The 26,468-nt window shown below is 44.9% G+C and overlaps 1 protein-coding gene across 3 annotated transcripts in view; it reads left to right on the plus strand.

The window, feature by feature from the left end:
* The window catches only part of FBXL19 (F-box and leucine rich repeat protein 19), a 388,122-nt gene that overhangs the window by 70,728 nt on the left and 290,926 nt on the right, over window positions 1-26,468 (plus strand). For 2 of the 3 annotated variants that reach the window (XM_069244160.1, XM_069244159.1), the window contains 3 exons: window positions 2,210-2,380; window positions 14,631-14,663; window positions 16,255-16,934. In XM_069244160.1, the coding sequence (XP_069100261.1) occupies window positions 2,210-2,380; window positions 14,631-14,663; window positions 16,255-16,934 (884 nt within the window). The remainder of the gene's footprint in view (window positions 1-2,209; window positions 2,381-14,630; window positions 14,664-16,254; window positions 16,935-26,468) is intronic. The other variant, XM_069244161.1, reaches the window with a different exon arrangement.

Here is a 26,468-nt window from a genome sequence, read left to right on the forward strand (position 1 = left end):
CCACACCAGGGTGAGAGCCCACTCTACAAGATCGGTAGCCACTTCAGCTGCACTCTTTGCAGGTGTACCACTACATAGCATCTGTAGAGCAGCGACATGGTCCAGCCAACACACATTTACAAGACATTACTGTCTAGAGGAGACTAACCAGGTCGATACAGCAGTGGGACAAGCAGTGCTGAGGCATCTATTTTGTTAAGGTGAGCCTCTTACACATCCCACCACCACACTCGAGGTATGGTCATTAATGGTTCATTTTCTTATACTGTTTAACGTGTCGTATTCTCCATAATAATAGCATAAATTGTGTCAGGATTTCTTGCCACACACCTTTTATTGCTCTTATATTCGGATGTCTATGAATATAAATATAATTATATGTAAGTGCATATTTAAACTGAACTAATGTGAATCACATCACGTATAGAATTACGATGGAATTACAGTCAATGTAATTCAGTAAGTAAGAAAACATTACTGCTCGTTACTCTGATTCAAGCATGTGAATCTATGAAAGATCCAATACTGGAGAAGAAAATTAGTTACTTACCTGTAACTGCAGTTCTCCAGTATTGGTATCTTTCATATATTCACATGCGACCCACCCTCCTCCCCTCAGAGGCTCCCCTATTATACAGATATTAAACTTCACTCCTACTAGAAAATCTGAGGGAATTCAGCCTCTGTTGGGAGTGTTTGGGAGGGGCTGAATCCTGATTGGTTGATACTCAAGTTTGGGTCTTTTCACAAAACAAAGTGGATAGACTGTAAAATACCCTATGAGGCCTACTAGGGCCTACTGGTTTTACTTTTACTGACTTACTGCTTTTTATATATTTAAGTTTACCGTGAGGCTCCCACCTCGACGACGGGGATGATTCAAGCATGTGAATCTATGAAAGATACCAATACTGGAGAACTGCAGTTACAGGTAAGTAACTAATTTTCATATTCTACACATTTGCTTATCCTTACTGCAGACCATATTGTATGTATATGGTGCGAACCTGTCTAAAGATGAGCATAAAGTCAATGAGTAGGACGAGAAGAAGCTGGTTTGGTCCTGTTTAATGCACTGTGATGTTGTGCTCTTTAAGGAGGTGACTCCTTAACTAGTTTCTAAATTGGAGCAGGAATGGGGTAGTCCTGATGGATTCAGGGATGTTGTTCCAGATCAAGGATGCATAGATGGAAAAGGTGTGCAACATTTTTCATATAATGTAAGATACAGATGATTAAGTCATCTTGATTTACTGCATACACTTCTTTCCTCCATCCTTCTCCTCATCTGGTGAATTTCCTCCTAACCACTTTTCTCTTTACTGCTCCCACTGTGATTCCTAAAGTGGTCAATTTGTTGTATGCCCCTTGTGACCCCTTGAAGTGAGCGAGTATTGATGAGATTTTTGGGTAGAGAGGTTTGATAATTTGGCCATTTGAATCACTCAACTTGTTGCTTACCTTTGCTCTTGGTTGTCTTAAGCCCTGCAATTGAAATCGGATATGCTCATCTCTACACTTAAAAAGCGCCTTACCCCACTACTTCAATATCTTTCTCCTCTTGTTGTTTATGTAAATACTAAAATAGATTTTAGCTGACAAATTCACCCAATAATTGTCAGACAACCATGTTGATTACTCCTTTCATTCATGTACAGTTTCACCCAAACATTTAATGTTCTTGACTTGTGGTATATGTAATTTTGTGCTGGTATTAGGCTGGGGTCTAATACAGACTTTCAGTTCATGATGCGTAAGTAATGTTTAATACTTCAATGTATTTGTTTCTTAATGTAACAAGGGAATTAAGAAGGCCATCAGGGAAAAGGCAGCTCATATTCAACAGCCACAAGTTGAATCCATCACCTGTGTCAATGTGTAGTGTCCTGGACATCAACAAGGAGCAGTCTTGTACCAAACAACAGTATAGAATGCAGAACCCTGGAAATGTTTTGATTTATTTTAAGACAAGTAGCTTTTCTTTGGCCTTATGCCTTTGCTTGTTGTTCGTTTGTATTTGCTTGCAGCGTGAAAATCGAAATACTAACGTCGCTTAAACTGTTGCATTCATTGTGAACATAATCGGAGACTGGGTTTGTTCCTTGGTAAAATCCTTTATTATTGTAAATGCTCAATCATGATATTCGGAAATTCAGGTTAGTTCCCTGAGGCTTTAAAATCTTTTTGGCCCTCCCTATTTTGGTTTCAGGATCTCACCGATGCCTCTGGTAAGCGGCGTACAGACAATGGAGAGGAAACTGTTCGGTGGAAGCTGACCGATGAGCCTGTACAGAACAAAAAGAAAAGCATGGACGACACTCAGGGGCACAAACGGAAGAAAGAGAAGGAGCCACCAGCAGACACTGGACCCAAGAAGAAGGTCTGTATAGCTTACTGTTGTAGGCAGATATGAGAGCATCAGACGAGGAGCTCAAAGGATGTTAAGGCGATCATTCTTCATATGACAAAATACAGTTGTGTGTAAATACTGGAAAGGTGTCAAGTGAGGCAGTTTATAAGTTAATACTAATGTGTTTTTTTTTTTTTTTATATAAAGTGGACCCATGTTAGATGGGGAACATTGAAAATACGGACTTAGAGAAGGCAGTGTTTATTGACATCTGATTAATTGGTGATGAGTGGTTAGAAGTGTATTTGAGTGTCTGTCTGTGGGTCTCGGTGTATCAGTTGTCATTCCTGAAAGAGTGACGTGGCACTCTGATTCTTCTGTTAGGTCTTAAGTAGGCATCCTTGAGGAGTTCTGTTATGTAAGCTTATAGAGCACATAATTTATACATAATGCTGAATAGCACAGCAATAGATTTTGTCACCCCCTGGGAAGTTTAGTAATTTTTCAGCCACTAGGTCAGAAAGCTGTGGGTATGGGACAAATGAAAATATTGTACAGTGTTAGGGCTTCATTGCAAATAGGTGGTTGAAAGACTGATTAAATATTTATTTTGGAACAGATAGTGTTCAAAATTAGGGGGAAACACAGTATGTGCTACAGAGATGTAGCAATGATATCCAGTTTCGCCATCCTTCTCCCTCATGGTTACTGGTTTGACTTCAGTTGTGTTGTGACCTGGCACACCAGTGCTGGCTTTTCCCATCCTTCTTACCACTCTGCTGTATTAGAGACCCAGTTACTGCATGGTCCATAATTCATATAATCTGGTCTACACCCCATCATTTCCCATTTCCCTCTTTACTGTAGCCTTCATTGCCTGGTCTGACCATATTTGTTGGATGCTTATTTCTTGTATTCGGCTCTCAGAACAGATGACTCCTCACACTGTTGGTGATTTGAAAGTTATACTTCTTGCATGTAGTGTACTATTAGTTCATACCCTTAAGTCTTTGAATCATGAAGGGCAATTGCGTATTTTGAAATGCCAGCTTTATGCTGATCCCATTTGAGTACTTGCTGTATTTTGTCCTGATTTATGCCGTCGATATAGACTTCTAACTACAGATTCCTCACTATAGAATATTCCACAGATGTCAGACTGGATTAGGAAATTCTTATACATTACTTGTGCGCGCTGGTAGGTAATGTTGTTTGACCTCATGTCGGAAGTGACATACTGCCGGTCCATTGCTCCTGTTAATGAGACTCTCACAGACAATCTTCTGGGGGCTCGGGAACTTTGCACAGGGGTTCACTGCATTATTGCCAGTCTCCCTCGTTCCAACCCAGGAGACCCAGCACCCCTCCCTTGGGAGCCTGGTAGTTCAGGCTTCAACAGCTAAGGTCAACCTAAATGCATTCCCTTCCACTGCACCAGATAGAGAATCCAAGAGGCTAGACTCTTTTGGGAAGAGAATCTTCTTTTTCACAAGCTTTGGCCTTGCGGTCGGTGAAGGCTGCGTGCCTGTTGGGCCAATATTCTCATGCTGTATGGGACTGAGTTGCACAGCTTCTACCCATGCTCCATTAGGAGGGCTGAACCATCCTGAACCAAGCATTGGTGGACGGTCGGAATGTGTTAAGTTCGCCATCAGTTGTGGACTGATACCACAGACTCCCTAGGCAGGGCCATAGCCTCTACGGCAGCACTTCACTGCCACGCCTGGTTATGGCCCACTGGGTTAACTCAGTATATCCAAGCATCCTTGGTCTACATGTTCTTAGATGACTCCTGCCTATTTGGCGAAAAAACTGATACAGCGTTTGAGCAGCTTTGTGAAAGCCAGGTCAACACCTGATCACTGGACCTCTTTGGCTTCCCGACCACAGCAACAGTCCTTTCATACTAATGTGGTTGCAGCCAGAGCTCCTATAGGCATCTGCAGTACCAGCCCAGCAGGCTTCCTACTTGTTTAGTGTCCAGAGCTGTGGAACCCACAGCAGGCATATGAGCCAGTCCTAGCCTGCTGTCCAGTTCCCCCGTCCTTCTGGCTGCCACAGTTTCCAAGCTGATTTAGTGAACCCTCCACCCAACACAGCCAACCTGTTGGTGGCGGGATCAGGCACCGCCTGTTCAAATGGTCAAAATCTCTTCTGACAAGTAGGTGTAAATGTAGGTGTAAGGGTGAGGCCCTTTTTTTTGTAGACCCTCCCCTGCCCCCCTTTTTGCTACTATCCATAGAATGGCTGACAAATGACTCTCTCTCCTTGCTTAGTCAGGTATTGCTGGCTCTGTTGACCAAAGGAGCCCTTTACAGGGTGCCATTACCAGAAGTAGGGTATGATTGTTATTGCCACTACTTTCTGGTGCTGAAAAAGGTCCGAGGCCTCAGTCTCACACTAGATCTGCACTCCTTCAGTGCCTTCCTGAAAAAAGAGAAATTAAAGATGCTCACCTTGGCTCAGGTTCTGGATTGTGGATAGTGGATGGTAGCGTTGGACTTGCAGGATTCTTATTTCCACTTATTTGTCTTACAAGCTCACAGGCGTTACCTGTGGTCTGCAGTAAGCCACAAGCATTTTTAATTTGCTCTCCTCCCCTTCAGCCTCACTAACCTCCAACTCCCCAGTCCCGGGCGTTCACCAAAGTGGTTGCAGCACACCTTTTGAGGTCACTGGTCCTATTCTTTCTCTTCCATGACTACTTATGATTGACACTGAAGGCAGGCTTGCCCGGTCTGTAGTCGCCCACCTCCAGACTACAGTGAACATCCTGCATTCTCTGGGGATCACTCAATATGCCGAAGTCACACCTGACTCCTTCTTAGACACTTCTTTTTTTTTTTACTGAAACTATTCTGAACACAGTGCAGTTCCTCGTCTACCCCCTGGAGTGGAGTCTGGGATATTCGGGCTATAACCAGTGTTTCAACCTCTGTCCTGGATTTCTTTGAGACTGATACTGATGCCTCTGGATCTGATGGCCTCCTGCTGGTGAAGCACGCTTGGCAGCACATGTGGACTCTGCACTAGGACCTGAAGTCCCAATGGGAGTAGTGCCAGGTGGATTTCTCAGACCTGGTCCATATTTCAAAGGAGAATGCAAAAGATCTGCAGTGGTGACAAATGTACTGTAATTGGACTTGCGGCAGACCCCTCTTCCTTCCCCACCCAGAACTGACAGTGGTGACTGACGCACAGTGTCCCAGGTCCACATTTATCTTCTGGAACTAAGAGAAACTTGCTTGGCAATGAAAACCTTCCTCCCATACATCAAAGAAAGGTTGATTAGATGTTCAGACAACACCACTGCCATGTGGTATCACAATAAACTAGGCGGAATTGGGTCATAGACCATGGGGCCCTGCACTTCTGGACCTGGATGGAGCAATGGGACATCTTCCTGGTCACGCAACGCTTGGAGAAATCGCTGAACTCCAGGGGACCACAAATGGCGTCTGCACCCGGAGGTGGCACAAGTTCACTTCCGAGAATGAGGAGAATCTTACTTGATATATTCACCATCACCGAGAACTTGCAATGTCAGCTCTCATTGGAGTTTCCAAACCGTCTGTCGCTCGGAGACGCATTCAGCTTAGACTGGAACCCGGGGCTCCTGTACGCCTTTCCATCGAAATATCTCCTGCCCTGAGTTCTCTGGAAGATCAAGATCTCCCTGCCCAAAGTCATCTTAGTGGCTCCGGACTAGTAGGAAAGTTTGGTATCCTTAGCATGAGTATTTGTCCTTTTTATTAGGCTGCTTGTTTTGGGAAGTCTTCTGTCAAAGCAGAAGACTAGGGTCCTGCATCCGAACCTGTGCACCGTCCACTTCATGCATGGAGACTTAGTAGCGATAGCTGAATGCCTTTGATCTTCCTCCCGAGATTTGTGAGGTCACCTTAGCAGCTAGGTTTCTTTCATCAAAGATTGTATACGTCTGCCATTGAGACAGATTTGTGGATTGGTTCTGTTGGAGGTGTTTTTTTTTTAATATTTTTTTTTATATAGGCTGTCTTTAGCCCGGTAAGGCTTTGACTTGGGCACAGTTGAAGATTGTTTCAGCCATGTAAGCTTTTTCATCTATTACGACCCGTCTTCTTAAGGTCTTTCAACATTTGTTTCTTCCTACCCCTTTCATCATGTCCCAATGGGACCTTAATTTGATCCTAAAGTTTCTCATGGGCTCCTCATTCGACTCCCTGCATAGCTGGCCACTCGAGCTCCTAATTCTTAAGACTCCTTTCTCAATGGTCATTACATTGGCCAAGAGGGTCACTAAACTTCAAACTCTCAGTTAACCCTCCATACACCAGGCTCTACCAGGACAACTTGTTCTTCTGACTCATTCCTCCTTCCTTCCGAAGGTGGTGATCTCTTTTCAAGATGGCCAAAACATCACATTGGCAACATTGTTTGCTCCATCTCATCCTCCAGTGTTTGGATCCAAAAAGAGCTCTATCCTTTTAGATTGATGGCACCAAAGGCCACAGGGTGGGTGATCAGTTCTTCATCGAAATTCAAAGGAGCAATTGAAGGCAAGGCAGTTCAGAAGAGAATTCTCTCTTGATGGATTGTACTTTGCATTCAAATCTGCTACGGTCTAGCTAAGAATTGGCCTTCTGAGGGCTTGTGGCTTCATTCCACCAAGGGCTGCTACTATTGCATTAGTATGCAGGGTACTTGTCCTGAACATCTGCTAAGCCGATTCATGGGCATCCCTCCACACGTTCACAAAGCGCTACTGTTTGGACCGTCTAGTTTTTCGAGATGGGCATTTTGCCTGTTCCACAAGCTAGGGTTTCCGTGTTTGAGCCAGTTCACAGACTCACCTCCATAGAGGTATTGCTTGGGTAGCTATTCTAGGGTGATCGATCAGCGGTTAGAATTCTCTAACTTATCTTCCAGGTAATACTCATCAATAGTCATAAGTACTGAACAGTTCCACCCTTGCGCGAGGACTCCGGAGCACATAATAAATATATTACATAGGAATGTTTAATCTCATTAATGTATGTAGTACTCCAAAAGCATGTGTATATGCAAGCCTATTGAAATAGACTAAAAATGCCAAAATTACATTGTTTTTCATTTAAAATGCACCACATTTCTGCAGTACAGAAAATGAAACTTTAAAATTTAAAACTTAGCTTTTATTGAATAGAAAAAAGCAAGGGAGTCAAAGGCATTGTTAGCCAATATGCTGCATTGAAAACCATAATAGAGAAAACTGGCCTCCAAGACATCCTGAATCCCATCATGCTCCAAAGGTGACAGGTTACTTCTACTACTTCTTCTTCGTCCGACAGTTCTAAGTACCTTGTTTGTTTTAAACTACTTTTCTGACTGAAAAATATTTTTTCTCAGTCACAAAAGGCTATCTCTTTTCAACAAGTGTCCTTTGTGCGGCAAAAAGATAAGACAATCGGAACAACACTCTGTCTGCATTGTGTGTTTGCCCTCCTGTCATCGTCCAGAGACATGCTATCACTGTCAAAAGTTCTCAAAAAGGACTTGGAAGGACAGGACAGTTCCTCGGATTATTGAACATCAATGTACATTCCCCTTTGAGTGCGGCCAATTATCACCCTTACTACCCGCTACTCATAAGAGGGACAGCAAAGCTGACTATTGACATTTCCACACCTGTCAATTCATCATCAGTCATATTTGAGATTCTCCATCACAGAACGGCTTGCAAACCACTTCTGTCTCTGATTCCAGGTCTGTTAGAGCCTGCTCTGCAAATCTTTCTGACTGGCATCTCTATGAGCTGCACCATCTTGTATACTAAAAAAAAAAATGCAAGGCTCCCAACCAAGACTCATTTTTTACTGCGATCTGATCCTCCTCTAGATTCAGTGATTGTAGCTGCCACAAGAAAAACACATACTGCTCGGTCCCCATCAACAGTGCCGCCAGATGAGGACAGCAAACAAATAGATTCTTTAGGCAAAAAAGATGTGCAGCACCTCTGTATCCTTTATGAAGGTTGCTATCACCTCTGCATTACTGGGGAGGTACAACAAGTCACTCTGGGACTCGCTGTCCAGATTTACTGAAAAGTTGCCAAAAGCGGTCCGACGAGACTTTCAGGATATTCTTCAAGAGAGCAGTCTGGTTGCAAAGCAGGTCATCTGTGTTGCTGCTGATGCTTCTGACTTTGCAGATCACGGATATTCTCACGGGATTTGTGTAAGACACTCTTCCTAGCTCCACCTTACAGGCCTGAAACATGAGTCCCAGCAAAGGATACTAAATCTACCTTGCACAGGAAACTCTCTGTTCAGCAGAAATGAAACCGGAACTAAATACGCTCAAGGCAGTGGGCCTCAGCATAAAGAATTCCGCTGCACATTCTGACCCTGTGATCAGCAATCATACCAACAGTGGGTTCAAATCCCTCACTGGGACACCAAGTCCAATTACACTACTATCCCAGACGACCTGCCCAAGAAAAAGGAGCCCCTTGTCCATTGGCATCCTCTTCCAAGGCACAAGCAAAACAATGAGCAATATCTCCCATCTCCAACCCTCTAGATTTACTGCTCCGTTGGGGTGGATGGGGGGAGGGGGGCAGAGTATTTTCAAACATCTGGGTGAGTGGCACAAAATAACAAGCGACAAGTGGGTCTTGAATTATATTCAAAATGGTTACCTTAATCAGGTGAGGTCCCCTCCTGCTGCACCACTGAGGATAACATCCTGTCATTAAGAAGTCTTATTGGAAAACGAAGTAGCCATGCTGTTCCAAAGCCATAGAGGAGGTTCCTTTCACTCAAAAGGGACTGAGAGTATACTTGCAGTACGTTCTGGTCCAGAAAAAAGGCCTGGATCGAGAGTACAAGCCTATTAAGGCTTCTGAACAAGTTCATCCGCAGTGAGAAATTCAGGATGCTTGCCCTTCACCAGATCTACCCCAACTCCATCAGGGGGACTGAATGTGTGCCATTGATTTTCAGGATGCCTATTTCCACATTCACATCACCTTGAAACAATGGAAATGTATGTGCTTCAGAGTGGCATCCAAGCACTACCAGTACCAAGTATTTGCCTTCGGACTGAAATCGGCGCCTCATCGGGGCCTCACTCATTCTCAAAATGCTTAGCAGCAGTCACTGCATACCTGTGGAGGAAGAAAATATTTGTCTTGCCATCCCTAGATGTCTGGCTGATCAAAAGCTCCTCCCTAGTGCTGTGGCTAATGCAGGAACCTTTTCAGATCTGCCTTATAACCCTACAAGATCTGGGCTTACAAGTCAACTTCAAAAAGTCTATACAAATACTGACTCGAATATCACTACCTGGGAGCGACTCTAGAAACAAAAGATATAAGAGTGTATCCTTCAAAGGATAGACCATCATCAATCAATCAATACAACATGTCGCGCACTCCTCCACATTCTTCGTCTGTTGGCCAGACAAGTGGCATCTCAGATGGGGTCAATTACCTCTTGCATCTTTGTTGTCCCCAGTGTCAGGTTACACACAAGGCCACTATAGCAAACTCTGTGGTCTCAGTTTTCGAACCTCTGGGAGGAAAAAGTGGTCCTTTCACAAGATGAGTCGCTCGCATGGTGGATGCAGAGTGAACACCTTATGGTAGGAGACCCCTTTCAGCAGGACTCCTTTCACATATGCTTCCCTTCAGGGTTGGGGAGCTCACATTGGCCCTCTAAAAACTCAAGGTTTGTGGTCTGGCAAGGAGCAGCTGTATCACATCAGCATGCTTGAGCTGCGGGCAGTTCAAAATGCCCTTTAGTACTTTTATCCATCCATAAAGGCAAACTCTCTCCTGATACAGACCACACAGTCCCAATGCATTATTTGAACAGACAAGGAGGAACTCGTTCAAATCCTCTGTTGCTGGAAGCACAAGTCATCTGCAAGTGACTATTAGCCACGGGCCTGAGAATCTCTGCCATTCACCTGCCAGGGGCACTAAATACCCAAGCAGACTGTCGCAACATCGCAGCAGCTCACGACTGGATTCTAAACAAAGATGTCACTCAAGACCTCTTTCGGGAATAGGGGCAACCACAAATAGACCGGTTTGTGGACATAAGCAACAACACATTCCAAGGCTACGTATTCATGTTCTCACGAACAGGATCAAAAGGAAATGACCTTTTGATAAACTGGTCGGGAGATTTTTCTACGCATTTCTCCCACTTCTGTTGATTCCTGCAGTAATCAACAAACTCTTCAGGTCCAAGATCCAAATGATTCTTATAGTACCGGAATGACCTTGCCAGTAATGGTTCTAAAATCCTCGAGTATGGACACTTGGAACTCTCGCAAGACTGTATGGACATTTTGTCCAAGTGGCCCTCAAGCAGAAAATCTATGCATTTAAATGGAAATGTTTCTACTTGTGGTGTGTTCAAAATGGTCATCATCCGATTTTGGGCCAAGAAAGTGTAATGTTACCTTATGTACTGTATTTGGCATGGTCTGGTCTACAATTTCCATCTATAAAGGTACACTTTGCAGCCATTAATGTGTATAGAAAATCTCCCACACAGATTTCTTTCTTTTAAATGCCTGTGGTCCAAGATTTCCTAGAGGGGTTGAAGATTGTTTACCCACCCCCAATGTCCCCTTCCCCTTTGTGGGAACTCAGTGTGGTGCTCTCAAAGCTAATGGCATCCACCTTTGAACTGCTACACAAATCTTCCTTGCAACACCTTACTTGGAAAACAGCTTTTCTAGTTGCTATTACTTCAGGACATGGTGTCAGTGAAATCTAGGATCTATCTGCTAAAGAACCCAGTGGTCCTGAGGACACAACAGAGTTATCTTCCTAAGGTGATTTCTCATTTCCACATTGATCAGACCATTTCCCTTCCAGCATTCTTCCCTAATCCTTCCACGCCAGTGGAGAGGGGTTTACTCTCATTAGATTTTAAGTGAATCCTTAAGTTCTACCTAGAGAAAACAAAGTTATCAGACAATCTGATTATCTGTTTGTCATCTATGATCCAATAGTATAGCTTCTTCCAAGTAAACCACTTCTAGGTGGATAGTCTCTTGTATAGTGCTTGCTTACCAGTTAGCCAACAAGCACTTTCCTTCTAGATCCAAGGCCCTTTACAAGGGGTAAGGCAGCTGCTGCTACTCTGCTAAGAAATGTACCCGTTGTGGAAATTTGCAAGGATGCAAATACGTTTGCTAAGCATTATTGTCTGGACTCAGACACTCAGGCAGATGCTCCAGTAGAGCAGGCTTCTTTAAAAAATGTCTTTGGATAATTGGTTTTCAGCTGCTATTCAGTGGTATGATTCATTCGCAGGGGGTGGAATCGGCTAGTTATTCTATTCAGTGCTGTAACTATTTATGAGTATTTCCTGGAAGAGAAGGATGCATTGCTTACCTGTAATCCTGGTTCTCTTCCAGGGGAATACTCAGTCATAAGCAACCCTTCCCGGACGAATACTTAAGACAGCAGCTGTTATCCTCTTTGTTTATCCTCTTTGTGTTCAGGTCACTGTAAAAATACCTTACCCAACAGTCACCTCTGGGGCATGATGGGATTCAGGAGATCCTGGAGGTCTTAAAGTCACAGTGCCAGTTTTCTCTGTTATTGTTTTCAGTGCAGCCTATTGGCTGACAGTGCCTTCCATTCCCTTGCTTTTTCCTTTCAAATAAAGGCTATATTTTACTTTTTTAAAGATTAATTTTCTGTACTGCAGAAATGCACTTTCAGTCATGCCTCTTTGTCCCTCCTTTTTAAGCTGAGCATTGCAGCGCGCAAGCGCTGCTTTTCCAATGTGTTGGTATGTATCTAGGCTTTTAATCGTGCCCACCGCACGCTCATCACTATCACTCATTCATGGGCGTGCCCTTCAAAAATCCTTTTTCATTGGTATCTGCTTTACGTTTGTCCTCCTTAAGGAAGTTTTGTTACCGCCTTGGCCATTGACCCTGTTACATGGATAACTGCACATTTGCTGCTAACTTTGATTGCGAGCAAACTTCTTTTTCCTGTTGTGTGTCTCCTTCACGCTCACTGTGGCGTTTTGCATTGGCTTGCTTATGTGAAACGTTTTACTTTATATTTTCAGTTTGTGTGGCAAGAAAAGTTCAGTTAGTAATTTACAACGCTAATAGCTCTAACTCAAGCAAACACAAGAACCATTGCATTTGCAAAAGCTTGTTTTCTTTGTGAGCAGGGACCAACTACTGTATAATTACGCTTTGTCGTGCTTTTCTGTTCTTCAGGGGACCATGTTTTTCTTCTCTCCCTGCTCCTCTTACTGTTTGGCTGTGTTCAGCTTAGGCACCCATGGCTGCTTGCATTTCAGTTTAGCATTCCTCCCACCCACATCCTTCCATGTCGCTGCGTGCCCGGCACACTTCCCCTTGTGCCTGGTGCTTAAGTACTGTCTCCTGCCACATTACTTGTTCTATTTTACGGTCCAGAGCATGACGAGCAGATGCTGCATCAGGTTCTCATCATAGTGTGGGTAGAGCTTTCTTTTGTTTTAACTTCGTAACCGTCGGAGTGCTTCCAGATTGCAACAGTACACATTTTATGTTTTCACTCAGTAACACTATTATATAGCACACTGTCGGTCCCTGTGCTGTTCTCGCCTTTTCCAGCAGGTGGATAGCTCGAATGCCTTTCTTTGCAGGGAGCTTAACGGACTGACTCAGTCAGCCTCTACCGACTCCATGCGCAATGCTAGAAGAGATGGCTCACTTGCAGCTTGTGCAGTAATTCCAGCGCAAGGGGGTGGTCTCTTCTGCTGCAACAATGTTTCTTCGGAGTGGATGACTCCTTTCTCAGTGAGGATCATTTTTAATGCACGGAGGTTGAAGTAGTGAGTTTAAATATTTTGATGTACATGCTCTGTTTGAAAAATGAAGCACAAAAGCTTTGTTTGCTAGACTGCCAGTCACTGGGTGACTTGGTGACATGAGTTCGAGCTGTGCACTTTTCTGAATTTCAAGAAATGCAAATAATCCTCAGCTAAGCATTTCCTATGGGGAAATTTGTTATCAAATGACTTGCTGAAGCACAGCGGCAGACATGTTGCACATGATTTTGGAAGATCAGGTAAAGGATTTTCAAAAGATCAACTGTCATCAACTTTAAAATAAGGAGTTCTGGACAGTAAATTTTCAGCTATATTGCCTATGTTTTACCCTGACATTTTCATTGGTTGCAGGGACCTTGTAAGTCCACTTTTGCAGAGGACGAAATACACAAAAATGTCCTTGTATGAGGAACCCTGAGATGACGTATTTGAGGAGATTTATAATTGTTTACTGATGCACATAAGTTAGATTGAGCAAGGTACATTTACTAATTTTTGTAACTTCCCCACCATATATGTCAGTTTTCCCTAGTTCCAAGGCACGTTCACTAAGGCAAAGGGTAGTTGAAGTGACACACTTTGATCCACTAACACCCAGGAAGTGTTGTATAACATATGCAGAGCCATTGGAATTTTGTGTAGAGAGGACCAAATTATGCGGCAGGATTTACCAATTTATGTGGCAAGAAAAATCCAGTTATGCATTTACAATGCCAGTAGCTCTAACTCAAGCAAAAGCGAGACCTATTGCATTGCAAATGCCGGTTAGTCTCTATTTCTTTAGGGGGGTGTGTGTGTGTGTGTGTGTGTGTGTGTGTAATCTTTGTTAGAGTACTTCGTACATTAATGAGATTAAAATATATATATATTTAATAAGTGCTCTGGAGTCCCCGTGTGAGGACAGGACTATTCAGTGCTTATTCCCCTGGAAGAGAACTAGGATTACAGGTAGTGGCGTGCCATTTTTTTTGCCACACGGCTTGCCAAATGCCAGCTTCCTGAGTTTGTGGTGATTCAGTGTAATTTTGTCTGATGGTTATTTTATTTCGATGGTCCTGCTTTATCCATTTATTTGAGAAAGCATGATCTGTCTACTTTACCATGCAGTGTTAATGCCCTCTCAAATGTCAACCCATTGACTAACCCTCCATCTCAGTTTTAGCTAGTAATCCTGATTCAAGCCAGCAAAAAAAGGCTACCCTGTTCACCTTGCATGTTTCCTTCCTTTGAAAATGGATTCTGAGAATTTGCTCTTTGGAAACAGTTTCCAAAGAATCTAAAGAAGAAATCTGAATTAAATGTTAACTTTCTATTCTTGGTGGGTTGAGGTTGCTGTTTGGTGCTGTTGAATGCAGCTACAGGCTTAAATAGATTTTTCTGAAAAACTTACTGTGCAGGGAGTCTATCTCTACAGGAATTCCTAATTATTCTCTTTCTTTCCCCACCTTTCTGTCTCCTGACAGTTAAAAGATGGGAAGGACAGACATTTAAAAAAGGTGAGTGACTCTAGATTGTAATTAGTCCATTTGACAGGGGGAGAGTTGGAACATACAAGTGCAACTCAGCAAGTTAAGTGCCCACTGCTGGCATCTTGGTGATCTGCAGGTCACAAGTCTGAATAAAGGCAAAGCCGACTAAGCATAAAGGGCCGTATGTACCAAAGCATTTTTCCATTGACACAGAATGGGTAAAACCCTTTGATACATCTGGCCCTTAATCCTTTAGAGTTTGATAAATGTAGTACCATTAATTTGAGTCCTAATAAAATCTATTATTTTTAGCTTTTCAGAAAAGTCAAAACTGCATTAAGCAAAACCTCTAAAGCAAATATTTATTGGATGGTTGGCTTCTTGTCTGCACAAAGCTCCCAGATTTGGTCTCTGGCTGCAGAATTAGTCTGTCTCTCCACCTTCTTCCCAAAGTGGAGGCTTGTGTTCTGTGATTGCTATCCATGTGAGGGAGTTGCCTGTGACTGTATGGTTCTCCCTCCTCTAGAATTCAGACTTGATTGAGACGTGCCTTTGTGCTGTAGTTTGCACTGAGGCTTTTGTGCAATGTATTTATTAGTTCTCTCTCATTTAAAGCACTTCCAACATGCAGTTTCATTTACAGTGGCATCACTTCTCATTGCTTGCAGATTGAGGTAGAATCTTAATGGATGTTCATCAGCAATGCACTTCAGCCACAAGCTCTTTATCCTCTAGAAAAGTCATATGTTGGTTTGAGCGGGAGAGAAAAGGGACGCGTGCAGAGGTTGGGGGATATAATGTAGAAGAATATAGGTGCTGAGGATTTACAATAACTGAATATCTAAAATAGTGACATGATCAGAGCTGAACATTTTAAAATGAAACACATTGACTGAAAGCATAATGGTGGCCTGCAAGGTCTGAAAGGGAATTAAAATATGGATTGTTCAAAAGACGTACATGGGGGTAAGACAATTGAGGGGTTAAAGGAACATGGCCTTAGGTCTTTTGTAGTAGACCCAGTGTGAGGGTATAGAAAGTTATACAGTGCATGTGAGTTTAGTAAGAAGAAAGTGAGTGGAGATTTCCAAAAGAAATTCTGCCAAAGCTACAGAGAGGAGTTGCACATAATTTGAGCACACTAAAATTAGGCTTGTACAGTTTCTAGGGCTAAAAAAAACTACGGGGGTTTAAAGGTGACACAAGTCCTTAGGATATAGAGTGGAGTTGTATTTAAGCATAGAAACGACATATGGTGCTTTAAGACTCAAATAAGACGGACAGTGGCATGCTGTACAAACAGATAGGAGTGGAGCACATAAACCAGACATACAGGGGTGTATCCAGAATAGTGCCATACAGTAGGTAAAAACAGATGAAGAGACTGAGGCTGAAAACAGTGGAGAGAGATATATACAGGAATTTACAGAGGAAAGAATTGATGCATGTTCCAATCACATTGTACTGACATGCTTGCACTTATCCTCGGAGTGCTCCAACATATTTTCCACAGCAGCATAAAGTGTTAAATGCAATATCAGGTGTAGTGAATGTGGTAGTGGTTTATTTTTGTCTTTGGAGTGGAAGTACAACTACTCGTTATGTTTTCTTTTCACAGAAACTGAAGCCACCTCAGGGAGAGACTGAGTTGACAGTCCAGTCGGAGAAGACACACCAGCGAGAGAAGTTAGAGCGATTCAAGCTGATGTGCCAGATGTTGGAGCGTGTGAAAGACTCTTCTAGCTCCAGCTCAAGCTCTGACTCCGACTCGGACTCAGATTCTCGAGGTTCGGATGCCAGCAGTGATGGTGGTGGCTCTAGCCCTGCAACTACCCCAACTCGGGAACAGCGGCTGGCAGCTCTGGGCTTCAGTGCTAGTGAAGAAGAAGATGATGATGAAGAGGAAGAGGAGAGCCACAATGGCAGCTCTGATGCCCGTAATGGCAAACCCAAGTCCCGTGTGAACTCTCAGGAGAAGGAGAACAACCACCACACCACCAAGGGTACAAAGCAGCCCCCAGGCAGGAAGGCAGGCCGGCCTGCTGGGCAGGTGGGGCTTCGCATTGTGGCCAGGACTCAGTTCCTTAACCGGCCGCTAGTGCCGTCTCCCCCCAAACCCTTACAGATGGAGCGGCATGTAGTAAAGCCGCCTCCGGACAGCCCTGAGCCAGACTCTCTTCCATTGGACAGCGGCTCGGACCACATCATGCAGCGTGACATCTGGCTTGCGGTCTTCCAATACCTCAGCTACCGAGACCTATGCGTGTGCATGCGAGTGTGCAAGACCTGGAGCCGCTGGTAAGAAAAGTATTGCTCACTTCCAAACCTGCTTTGAAAAAGTCTGTGGAAGGCTTTACTTCCATCCTAGATGTACCAGTCTGGGTGTTTTAGTGTTATTTTTATAAATATATATGTATATGTGTATATATAATATATATTCAATGGCATGTGTAGCTGCAGATACACATGCTGTGCACTGTTTCCGTCATCTAGTGTTGGGCTCGGAGTGTTACAAGTTGTTTTTCTTCGAAGAAGTCTTTTAGAGTCACTGGACCAAGTGACTCCTCCCTTTCGGCTCCATTGCGCATGGGCTTCGACTCCATCCTAGATTGTTTTCCCGCATAGGGTGAGGTAGGAGTGGTAGAATGAGAAAAGTAAAGATATCCATGCAATGGAATAGATATGTATGTACATATTTTGTGCTAAAGGAATGTTTATTTACATTTATACAATTTCTAATTTCAACTTAAATGGCTACAGGCTCCCGGGGAGGTGGGAGGGTGCATGTGAATCTGCAGCGGAACATGCCACAAACGGATGTACACTGGGTAAGTGACATTTTCTGTTTCATGGCCTGTGTAGCTGCAGATACACATGCAGTTCATAGACTACAAAGCAGTAATCCTCCCAAAAGCGGTGGCAGCCTGTAGGAGTTGAAGTTGTTTGAAATAATGTTCTTAGTACAGCCTGTCCTACTGTGGCTTGTTGTGTTGCGAACACATCTACACAGTAGTGTTTGGTAAACGTATGAGGTGTAGACCAAGTGGCTGCCTTACAAATCTCGGTCATTGGTATGTTACCTAGAAAGGCCATTGTTGTCCCTTTCTTCCTAGTGGAGTGTGCCTTTGGTGCAATGAGTAGTTCTTTTAGCTTTTAGGTAACAAGTTTGTATGCATTTAACTATCCACCTGGCTATACCTTGTTTGGATATGGGGTTACCAGCATGGGGTTTTTGGAAAGCAACGAACAATTGCTTACTTTTACAAAATGGTTTTGTTCTATCTATATAGTACATTAGCGCTCTTTTTATGTCTAATGTATGCAGTACTCTTTCTGCTACGGAGTCTGGCGGTGGGAAGAAGACTGGGAGCTCCACAGTGTGGTTTAAATGAAACAGTGCAATGACTTGGCAGAAATTTTGCATTTGTGCGCAGAACCACTTTATTTTTGTGTACTTGTATAAAGGGGTCTTCGATAGTGAACGTCTGTATTTCGCTAACTCTTCGTAGTGAAGTGATGGCTACTTGAAATGCTACGTTCCAAGTTAATAATTGGATTTGGCAAGAATGCATGGGTTCAAAAGGTGGGCCCATGAGTCGTGTAAGTACAATATTAAGATTCCACAAGGGTACTGGTGGGGTTCTTGGAGGTATGATCCTTTTCAGTCCTTCCATAAAGGCTTTAATAACTGGTACTCTAAATAGTGATTTTGTGTGTTTAATCTGCAAGTAAGCAGAGATTGCAGTGAGATAAATTTTGATGGTAGAAAAAAGCGAGATTTGCTTTTTGTAGGTGTAGTAAATAACCCACAATGTCTTGAATGGAGGCATCGAACGATGTGATTTGGCTTGCCTGGCAGTAGAAAAGAAACCTTTTTTCATTTATTAGCATAGCAATGCCTTGTGGTAGGTTTTCTTGCTTGTTTAATGACATCCATAAACTCATTTGGAAGATTTAGATAGCCAAATTCTAAGACCTCAGGAGCCAGATTGCTAGGTTGAGCGATGCTGGATTGGGGTGTCTGATCGGTTGTTTGTGTTGTGTTAACAGATCTGGTCTGTTTGGGAGTTTGATGTGAGGTACTACTGAGAGGTCCAAAAGTGTGGTGTACCACGGTTGGCGTGCCTACGTTGGTGCTATGAGTATTAGTTTGAGTTTGTTTTGACTCAGTTTGTTGACTAGGAAAGGAATGAGTGGGAGGGGGGGGAAGTGTAAGCAAATATCCCTGACCAATTGATCCATAGGGCATTGCCCTTGGACTGACGGTGTGGGTACCTGGATGCGAAGTTTTGTCATTTTGCGTTTAGTTTTGTTGCGAACAGATCTATGTCTGGTGTCCCCCACTGGTGAAAGTCGTTTTGTAGTATCTGGGGATGCATTTCCCACTCGTGAGTTTGCTGGTGATCTCGACTGAGATTGTCGGCTAATTGATTGTGAATACCTGGAATATATTGCGCTATTAGGTGAATGTTGTCGTGAATTGCCCAATGCCAAATCTTTTGTGCTACGAGGCATAGTTGTGTTGAGTGTGTTTTCCCCCCCCCCCTGTTTGTTTAGGTAGTACATTGTTGTCATATTGCCTGTTTTGACAAGAATGTCTTTGTGAACTAGAAGAGGTTGAAATGCTTTTAGTGCTAGGAAGACCGCTAGCAGTTCTAAGTGATTTATGTGTAGTTGTCTTTGTTGACTGTCCCATTGCCCTTGTATATTGTGATTGTTGAGGTGTGCTCCCCACCCAATCATTGACGCATTTGTTGTGAGAATGGCGTGAGGCACAGGGTCTTGAAAAGGCCGCCCTCTGTTTAAATTTATGGAGTTCCACCATTAAATAGTGTGTTTGGCGGTCTATCAACACTAGACCTTGGAGTGGACCATGTGCCTGCGTCGATTGTTTTGCAAGGCACTGCTGTAAGGGCGGCATGTGTAGCCACACATTTGGGACGATTGCGATGCATGATACCATCATGCCTAGGAGTTTCATGACAAATCTGACTATGTAGTGCTGATTTGGTTGTATGTTTGATAACATGGTATGGAATTATTGTACTCTTTGTGGGCTTGGAGTGGCAATCGCTCTTTGAGTGTTGCTCCCAAGTATTGTTGTAGTTGAGATGGTTGTAAGTGAGATTTTTGGTAATTTATAGAGAACCCTAGTTTGTGTAGGGTATCTATTATATACTGTGTGTGATTGTGACACCGTTGTTGAGTGTTGGCTTTTATTAGCCAATCGTCGAGCTATGGGAATACATGCATGTGATGTCTCCTTACATGAGCTGCTACTACAGCAAGGCATTTTGTAAATACTCTGGGTGCTGTTGTTATCCCGAAGGGCAATACCTTGAATTGGTAATGTTTGCCCTGTATGACAAACCTGAGGTATTTTCTGTGAGATGGATGGATGGGTATATGGAAATACGCATCTTTTAGATCCAGTGTTGACATGTATTCTCCGTGTTTTAATAAGGGGACTACATCTTGTAGTGTGACCATGTGGAAGTGTTCTGATTTGATGAATAGGTTTAGAGTCCTGAGATCTAAAATTGGTCTTAGTGTTTTTTGTCCTTTTTGGGAATAAGGAAATATAGGGAATAAACCCCTGTTCCTTTTTGATGGTGAGGTACTAGTTCTATGGCTTGTTCTGTTAATAGTGCTTGCACCTCTATTTGTAACATGTCTAGATGTTGTGCCAACAGTTTGTGCGCTCTTGGGGGAATATCTGGAGGGAAATGTGTGAATTCTATACAGTAACCATGTTGGATAATTGATAGGACCCATGTGTCCGTGGTTATGCCTGACCAATGTTTGTGGTAAAATGTTAGTCTTTGCCCCACTGGTGATGTGTGTTGGGGAAGGGTGACAGGCAAGTCACTGTTTGTTATTGGTGGCCTGCTTAGTGGGCTGAAACTTTCTCCTTGATCTTGGGAATTGTCCCCTGAACGAGCCGCGAAACCCCCCCCTCTCTGATATTGGCATTGGTAGGTGGGTTTTGTCTGAGAGGTGGATGCCTCTGAAGGCTGTTGTCTGAAACCTCCACTATATTGCGGTTTCCTGAATGTCCCTCTATATTGGGACGAGTAGAGCGCGCCCATGGCTTTGGCGTGTCAGTGTCTTTCTTCATCTTTTCGATGGCTGTGTCCACTTGTGGCCCAAACAGTTGTTGCTGGTTAAAAGGCATGTTCAGTACTGCCTGCTGTATCTCAGGTTTGAACCCTGAGGACCTTAGCCAGACGTGCCGTCTAATTGTGACTGCCGTGTTCACTGTTCTTGCGGCACTGTCAGCAGAATCCAATGCAGAACAAATTTGATTGTTCGATATTGCTTGCCCTTCCTCTACCACCTGTTGAGCCCGTTTTTGATATTCCTTGGGGAGATGCTGGATGATATCACTCATCTCGTCCCAGTGAGCTCGGTCATAACGTGCGAGGAGGGCTTGTGAATTTGCAATACGCCACTGGTTGGCAGCCTGTGACGCTACTCTCTTTCCCGCTGCATCAAATTTCCGACTCTCTTTATTTGGAGGTGGTGCATCTCCCGATGACGGAGTTGGCTCTTTTCCTTGCAGCACCAACCACTACAGAGTCTGGGGGCAGCTGTTGCGTGATGAACACTGGGTCCGACAGGGGTGGTTTGTACTTCTCCACCCGCGGTGTGATGGCTCTCCCCTTGACTGGCTCTTGAAAAACTTGCTGAGCAGGTTTAAGCATGCCTGGGAGCATAGGCAGGCTCTGGTAGGAGGCATGCGTGGAGGCCAGGGTATTAAAGAGGAAGTCGTCCTCCAATGGCTCTGAATGCATGCTAACCTTATGGAATGCAGCAGCCCTGGCCAAGACTTGGGTGTATGAGGTGCTATCCTCCGGTGGAGACGGTTTTGAAGGGTAGCACTAAGGGCTATTGTCAGACAGGGTGATCGTAGAGGTCCCAGGGGTCTATATCATCTTGCGACTGCACAGTGTGTGTGGGTGACTGTGCAGTGGGTGTGGCAATAGGTGACCCTGTCCTTTGTGGCGAATTTGGGAAAGGAAAGTTCTGGCGAAAAATGTCTATTTGGTGATTTTTCCCTGGCCACTTTAGCTCTTGGCTGATCAGTCTCCGATTGTGGTTGGAAAGCCAGCTTTCTCTTGAACTTGAGAGGAGGGGCAGTCTGGATCTTCCCAATATCCTTAAGGATCTGTATCCGTGCCTGCGTGTGGTCAAACTCTTCAATTTGAAGCTCCTCTTCAAATCTGTGCCTCTCTTTTAGCTGCTTGGAGAGCCCATGTTCCTCGGTGTACGAGGTCTTTTTCGGCTCCAAAGCCAGTTTTCTCTGCACCGAAATGCCCATGCTGATGGAAGACCTCGGCTCTGAAAGGCTCTTTCGAGGCTTAGTTGACTCGACAAGTCTGTGTCGAGAGTTTTCGACGCCGGGTTCTCGGCTCCAGTCCGAAGACTTTGGCACAATTTTGGCCTTTTTCGGTGCCAAAGGTGTTGCTTGGTCACAGCTTTGCTTTTTATGGGTCGAGCCTTTTCCTAAACATTGCTGCAGGCGACTGATATTAATATTTATCACTGAAATTTAACACCAGCAAAAAACGGGCTAACTGCTGATTTAATACTTACATGATCGATTGTTTTTGAGTATCTGAACACTACTTACTATAAACGCCTTGAGAAAGCCCTGGCCCACACGCCTGTGGGGCGAAACATATGTTGGCTGGCCTAACTCATACATACCTTTGGACCTATGAGTGTCTACATTTCTACTGCGTGTTATTTGTCTTTCTCAAATAAAAAACTGGATTTGGAGCAACACTGGTACTGACTTTAGCCTTGTTGATGAATGCTACATGTCTTTAGACAAAATTGACCCTGGAAATCGAAATTACATCCACACAGTGGGCACCTCACCATCCTTTGATTTACGTTTTCCCAAGGAGGACTAGGATCCAATGTCCTCTGGTGAAGTTCCTACGCCTCATAAATATCAATAGGCATTCATACACAGGGAGTTTTGTGGTTTTTGGAACCCCCCTTTTTGTTTTTGGAGTAGTTTTTATGGGTCGAGCCATGGCCTTCAGGCAGTGGTGCACCCGAGGCCTTTTGTTTCTTCGACTGACTGTGGGGTTAGGTCGGGGCAGGCTGTTGATGGCCTGCTGTAGGTGGTCGGTCTCCATCGGAGTCGTCCGAATCCGATCCGTGGATGGAGATCGCTATCTACTCTTCTTTGACGTTGAGGTGTTCCGAAGTTTGACCCCATCTTCATCCGCCTCACCCTCCGATCCCTCAAGTTCTTCTTCGATTGAAAGGACTTGCAGGCCTCCCAACTGTCTTCTCTGTGCTCCGGTGACAGACACAGATTACAGACCCGATGCTGGTCTGTATAGGGATACTTAGCGTGGCACTTAGGGCAGAAACGGAAAGGGGTCTGGTCCATTAGGCTTCGACGACGTCTGTGGTCGGGCTGACCAGGCCTCAGCTGGGCACGGAAGCCCCGAAGGGCCACCGAAAGTGTGTCTCGTCTGTGTCGATGGAAGATGTTTCCCGATCGCAAACAATACTGATGCTTTTCGAGGATTTATAGTCTCTTTCCGATTCGAATAACGGAGCGAAGAGGAACACGTCCGAACCCGATGTCGGAAAGAAAACAATCTAAATGGAGTCGATGCCCACTCTAGATGGCAGGAACAGTGCACAGCATGTGAATCTGCAGCGGAACATGCTACAAACAGATGTACACTGGGTAAGTGGCATTTGGTTACGTCCTGAGGCACAGTGCTGCTGTGCCCAGGACGTAACCATTAAGTCCTGGGGTTCCCCCCCAGCATCAGCTCAGCATTTCTCTTTCAATCACGTGGGGGAGGCCCGGAGAGGCTTCAAAGGGAAGGAAATGTATTTCCTTCCCTTTGAAGTCTCTCCCAGCGTTTCAAAAGCTGGATTGCTTGCAATCCGGCTTTTGAAACCCCACTAGACACCAGGGAGAGATAGATAGAGAGATAGAGAGATAGAGAGATAGAGAGATAGAGAGATAGAGAGATAGAGAGATAGAGAGATAGAGAGATATATATATATACATATATATATATATATATATATATATACATATATATATATATATATATACATATATATATATATATATATATATATATATATATATATATATATATATATATATATATATATACATACATATACATATACATATAATTTTTTTTTTTCTTTTTTTAAATGGACATAAGGGAGCGACCCCTTGGGCAAGGATTGCTCCCAGGGGGGCATTTGCATTTTTTTGGGAAGGCCATTTCTGCCCCCCCCTGGGGGCAGAAACCTCTAGGCACCAGGGATCCTTATTTTTTGTTTTGGTTCTTTTTTAGGTGGGGAGCGACCCCTTAGGCAAGGGTCGCTCCCATAGAGGGCAAATTATATTTAGGCCATTTCTGCCCCCCCTTGGGGGCAGATTGGCCTATTTTGATGAGGTCTCTACCACTAGACACCAGGGATTTCTTTTTGGTTTTTGTGAATTTCACGCGAGGGGAGCGACCCCTTAGGCAAGGGTCGCTCTCCTGCGGGGGAGTGGGGGGGGGATTATTTTAGGCCATTTCTGCCCCCCCCCCCCGGAGGGGAAATTGTATTTAGGCCATTTCAGATCGACCGATTTTTCTTTTTTTTTTTGCTACGCCAATGGGGAGGCAAGGGTCGCTCCCTGGGGGGCAAATTGTATTTAGACCATTTCTGCCGATTTTAGGTCAATGTGCCCCCAAGGGCCCCCACTAGGCACCGGGGATTTTTTTTTTTTGGCGCCAATGTCACGCAGGGGGAGCGATCCCGTAGGCAAGGTTAGCTCCCGGGGGGGTGGGGGGGGGGGGAGAATTGTTATTAGGCCGATCTGCCCCCGGGGGGGGGGCAGAAACCTCTAGGTGCCAGGCCAATTTTTTTATTTTTTTATTATTTTTTTTTAAGAGATGGGGAGCGACCCATTAGGCAAGGGTTGCTCCCCTGGGGGGCAAATTGTATTTAGACCATTTCTGCCCCCCTTGGGGGCAGATTGGCTGATTTTAGGTCCATCTGCCCCCAAGGGGGCAGAAACCACTAGGCACCGGGGATTGTTTTTTGGGCGCCAATGTCACGCAGGGGGAGCGACCCCCGTAGGCAAGGGTCGCTCCCGGGGGGGGGGGGGGGGGGGGGGGGGGGGGGGGGGGGGGGGGGGGGACACATTTATTTTAGGCCATTTCTGCCCCCCCTCAGGCCGGCTGAGCTAGAGGCCAAAATCCACAGGTAGGCACTGTAAGGAAATGCCTCCTTGGCATGGTTACCCCCTGACTTTTTGCCTTTTGCTGATGCTATGTTTTGATTTGAAAGTGTGCTGAGGCCTGCTAACCAGGCCCCAGCACCAGTGTTCTTTCCCTAACCTGTACTTTTGTTTTACACAATTGGCACACCCTGGCATCCAGGTAAGTCCCTTGTAACTGGTACCCCTGGTACCAAGGACCCTGATGCCAGGGAAGGTCTCTAAGGGCTGCAGCATAGCTTATGTCACCCTGGGGACCCCTCACTCAGCACAGACACACTGCTTGCCAGCTTGTGTGTGCTGGTGAGGACAAAACGAGTAAGTCGACATGGCACTCCCCTCAGGGTGCCATGCCAACCTCACACTGCCTATGCAGTATATATGTCATCCCTCTAGCAGGCCTTACAGCCCTAAGGCAGGGTGCACTATACCATAGGTGAGGGCACCAGTGCATGAGCACTGTGCCCCTACAGTGTCTAAGCAAAACCTTAGACATTGTAAGTGCAGGGTAGCCATAAGAGTATATGGTCTGGGAGTCTGTCAAACACGAACTCCACAGCACCATAATGGCTACACTGAAAACTGGGAAGTTTGGTATCAAACTTCTCAGCACAATAAATGCACACTGCCAGTGTACATTTTATTGTGAAATACACCCCAGAGGGCACCTTAGAGGTGCCCCCTGAAACCTTAACCAACTACCTGTGTAGGCTGACTGGTTTTAGCAGCCTGCCACACTCGAGACATGTTGCTGGCCACATGGGGAGAGTGCCTTTGTCACTCTGTGGCCAGTAACAAAGCCTGCACTGGGTGGAGATGCTATCACCTCCCCCAGGCAGGAGCTGTAACACCTGGCGGTGAGCCTCAAAGCTCACCCACTTTGTTCCAGCACCACAGGGCACTCCAGCTAGTGGAGTTGCCCGCCCCCTCCGGCCACTGCCCCACTTTTGGCGGCAAGGCCGGAGGAATTAATGAGAAAAACAAGAAGTCATCACTGGCCAGTCAGGACAGCCCCTAAGGTGTCCTGAGCTGAAGTGACTCTAACTTTTAGAAATCCTCCATCTTGCAGATGGAGGATTCCCCCAATAGGGATAGGAATGTTACCCCCCCCCCCTTGGGAGGAGGCACAAAGAGGGTGTACCCACCCTCAGGGCTAGTAGCCATTGGCTACTAACCCCCCAGACCTAAACACGCCCTTAAATTTAGTATTTAAGGGCTTCCCTGAACCCAAGAATTTAGATTCCTGCAACTTACGAAGAAGACTGCTAAGCTGAAAAACCCCTGCAGAGAAGAAGACACCAACTGCTTTGGCCCCAGCCCTACCGGCCTGTCTCCCTCCTTCAGAAGAAAACTGCTCCAGCGACGCTTTCCCTGGGACCAGCGACCTCTGAATCCTCAGAGGACTGCCCTGCTTCCAAAAGACCAAGAAACTCCCGAGAACAGCGGCCCTGTTCAACAAAGACTGCAACTTTGTTTCCAGAGGAGCAGATTTAAAGACCCCTGCAATCCCCGCAAGAAGCGTGAGACTTGCAACACTGAACTCGGCGACCCCGACTCGACTGGTGGAG

Source organism: Pleurodeles waltl, chromosome 7 (genome assembly GCF_031143425.1).
Source record: "Pleurodeles waltl isolate 20211129_DDA chromosome 7, aPleWal1.hap1.20221129, whole genome shotgun sequence".
Taxonomy (NCBI): domain Eukaryota; kingdom Metazoa; phylum Chordata; class Amphibia; order Caudata; family Salamandridae; genus Pleurodeles; species Pleurodeles waltl.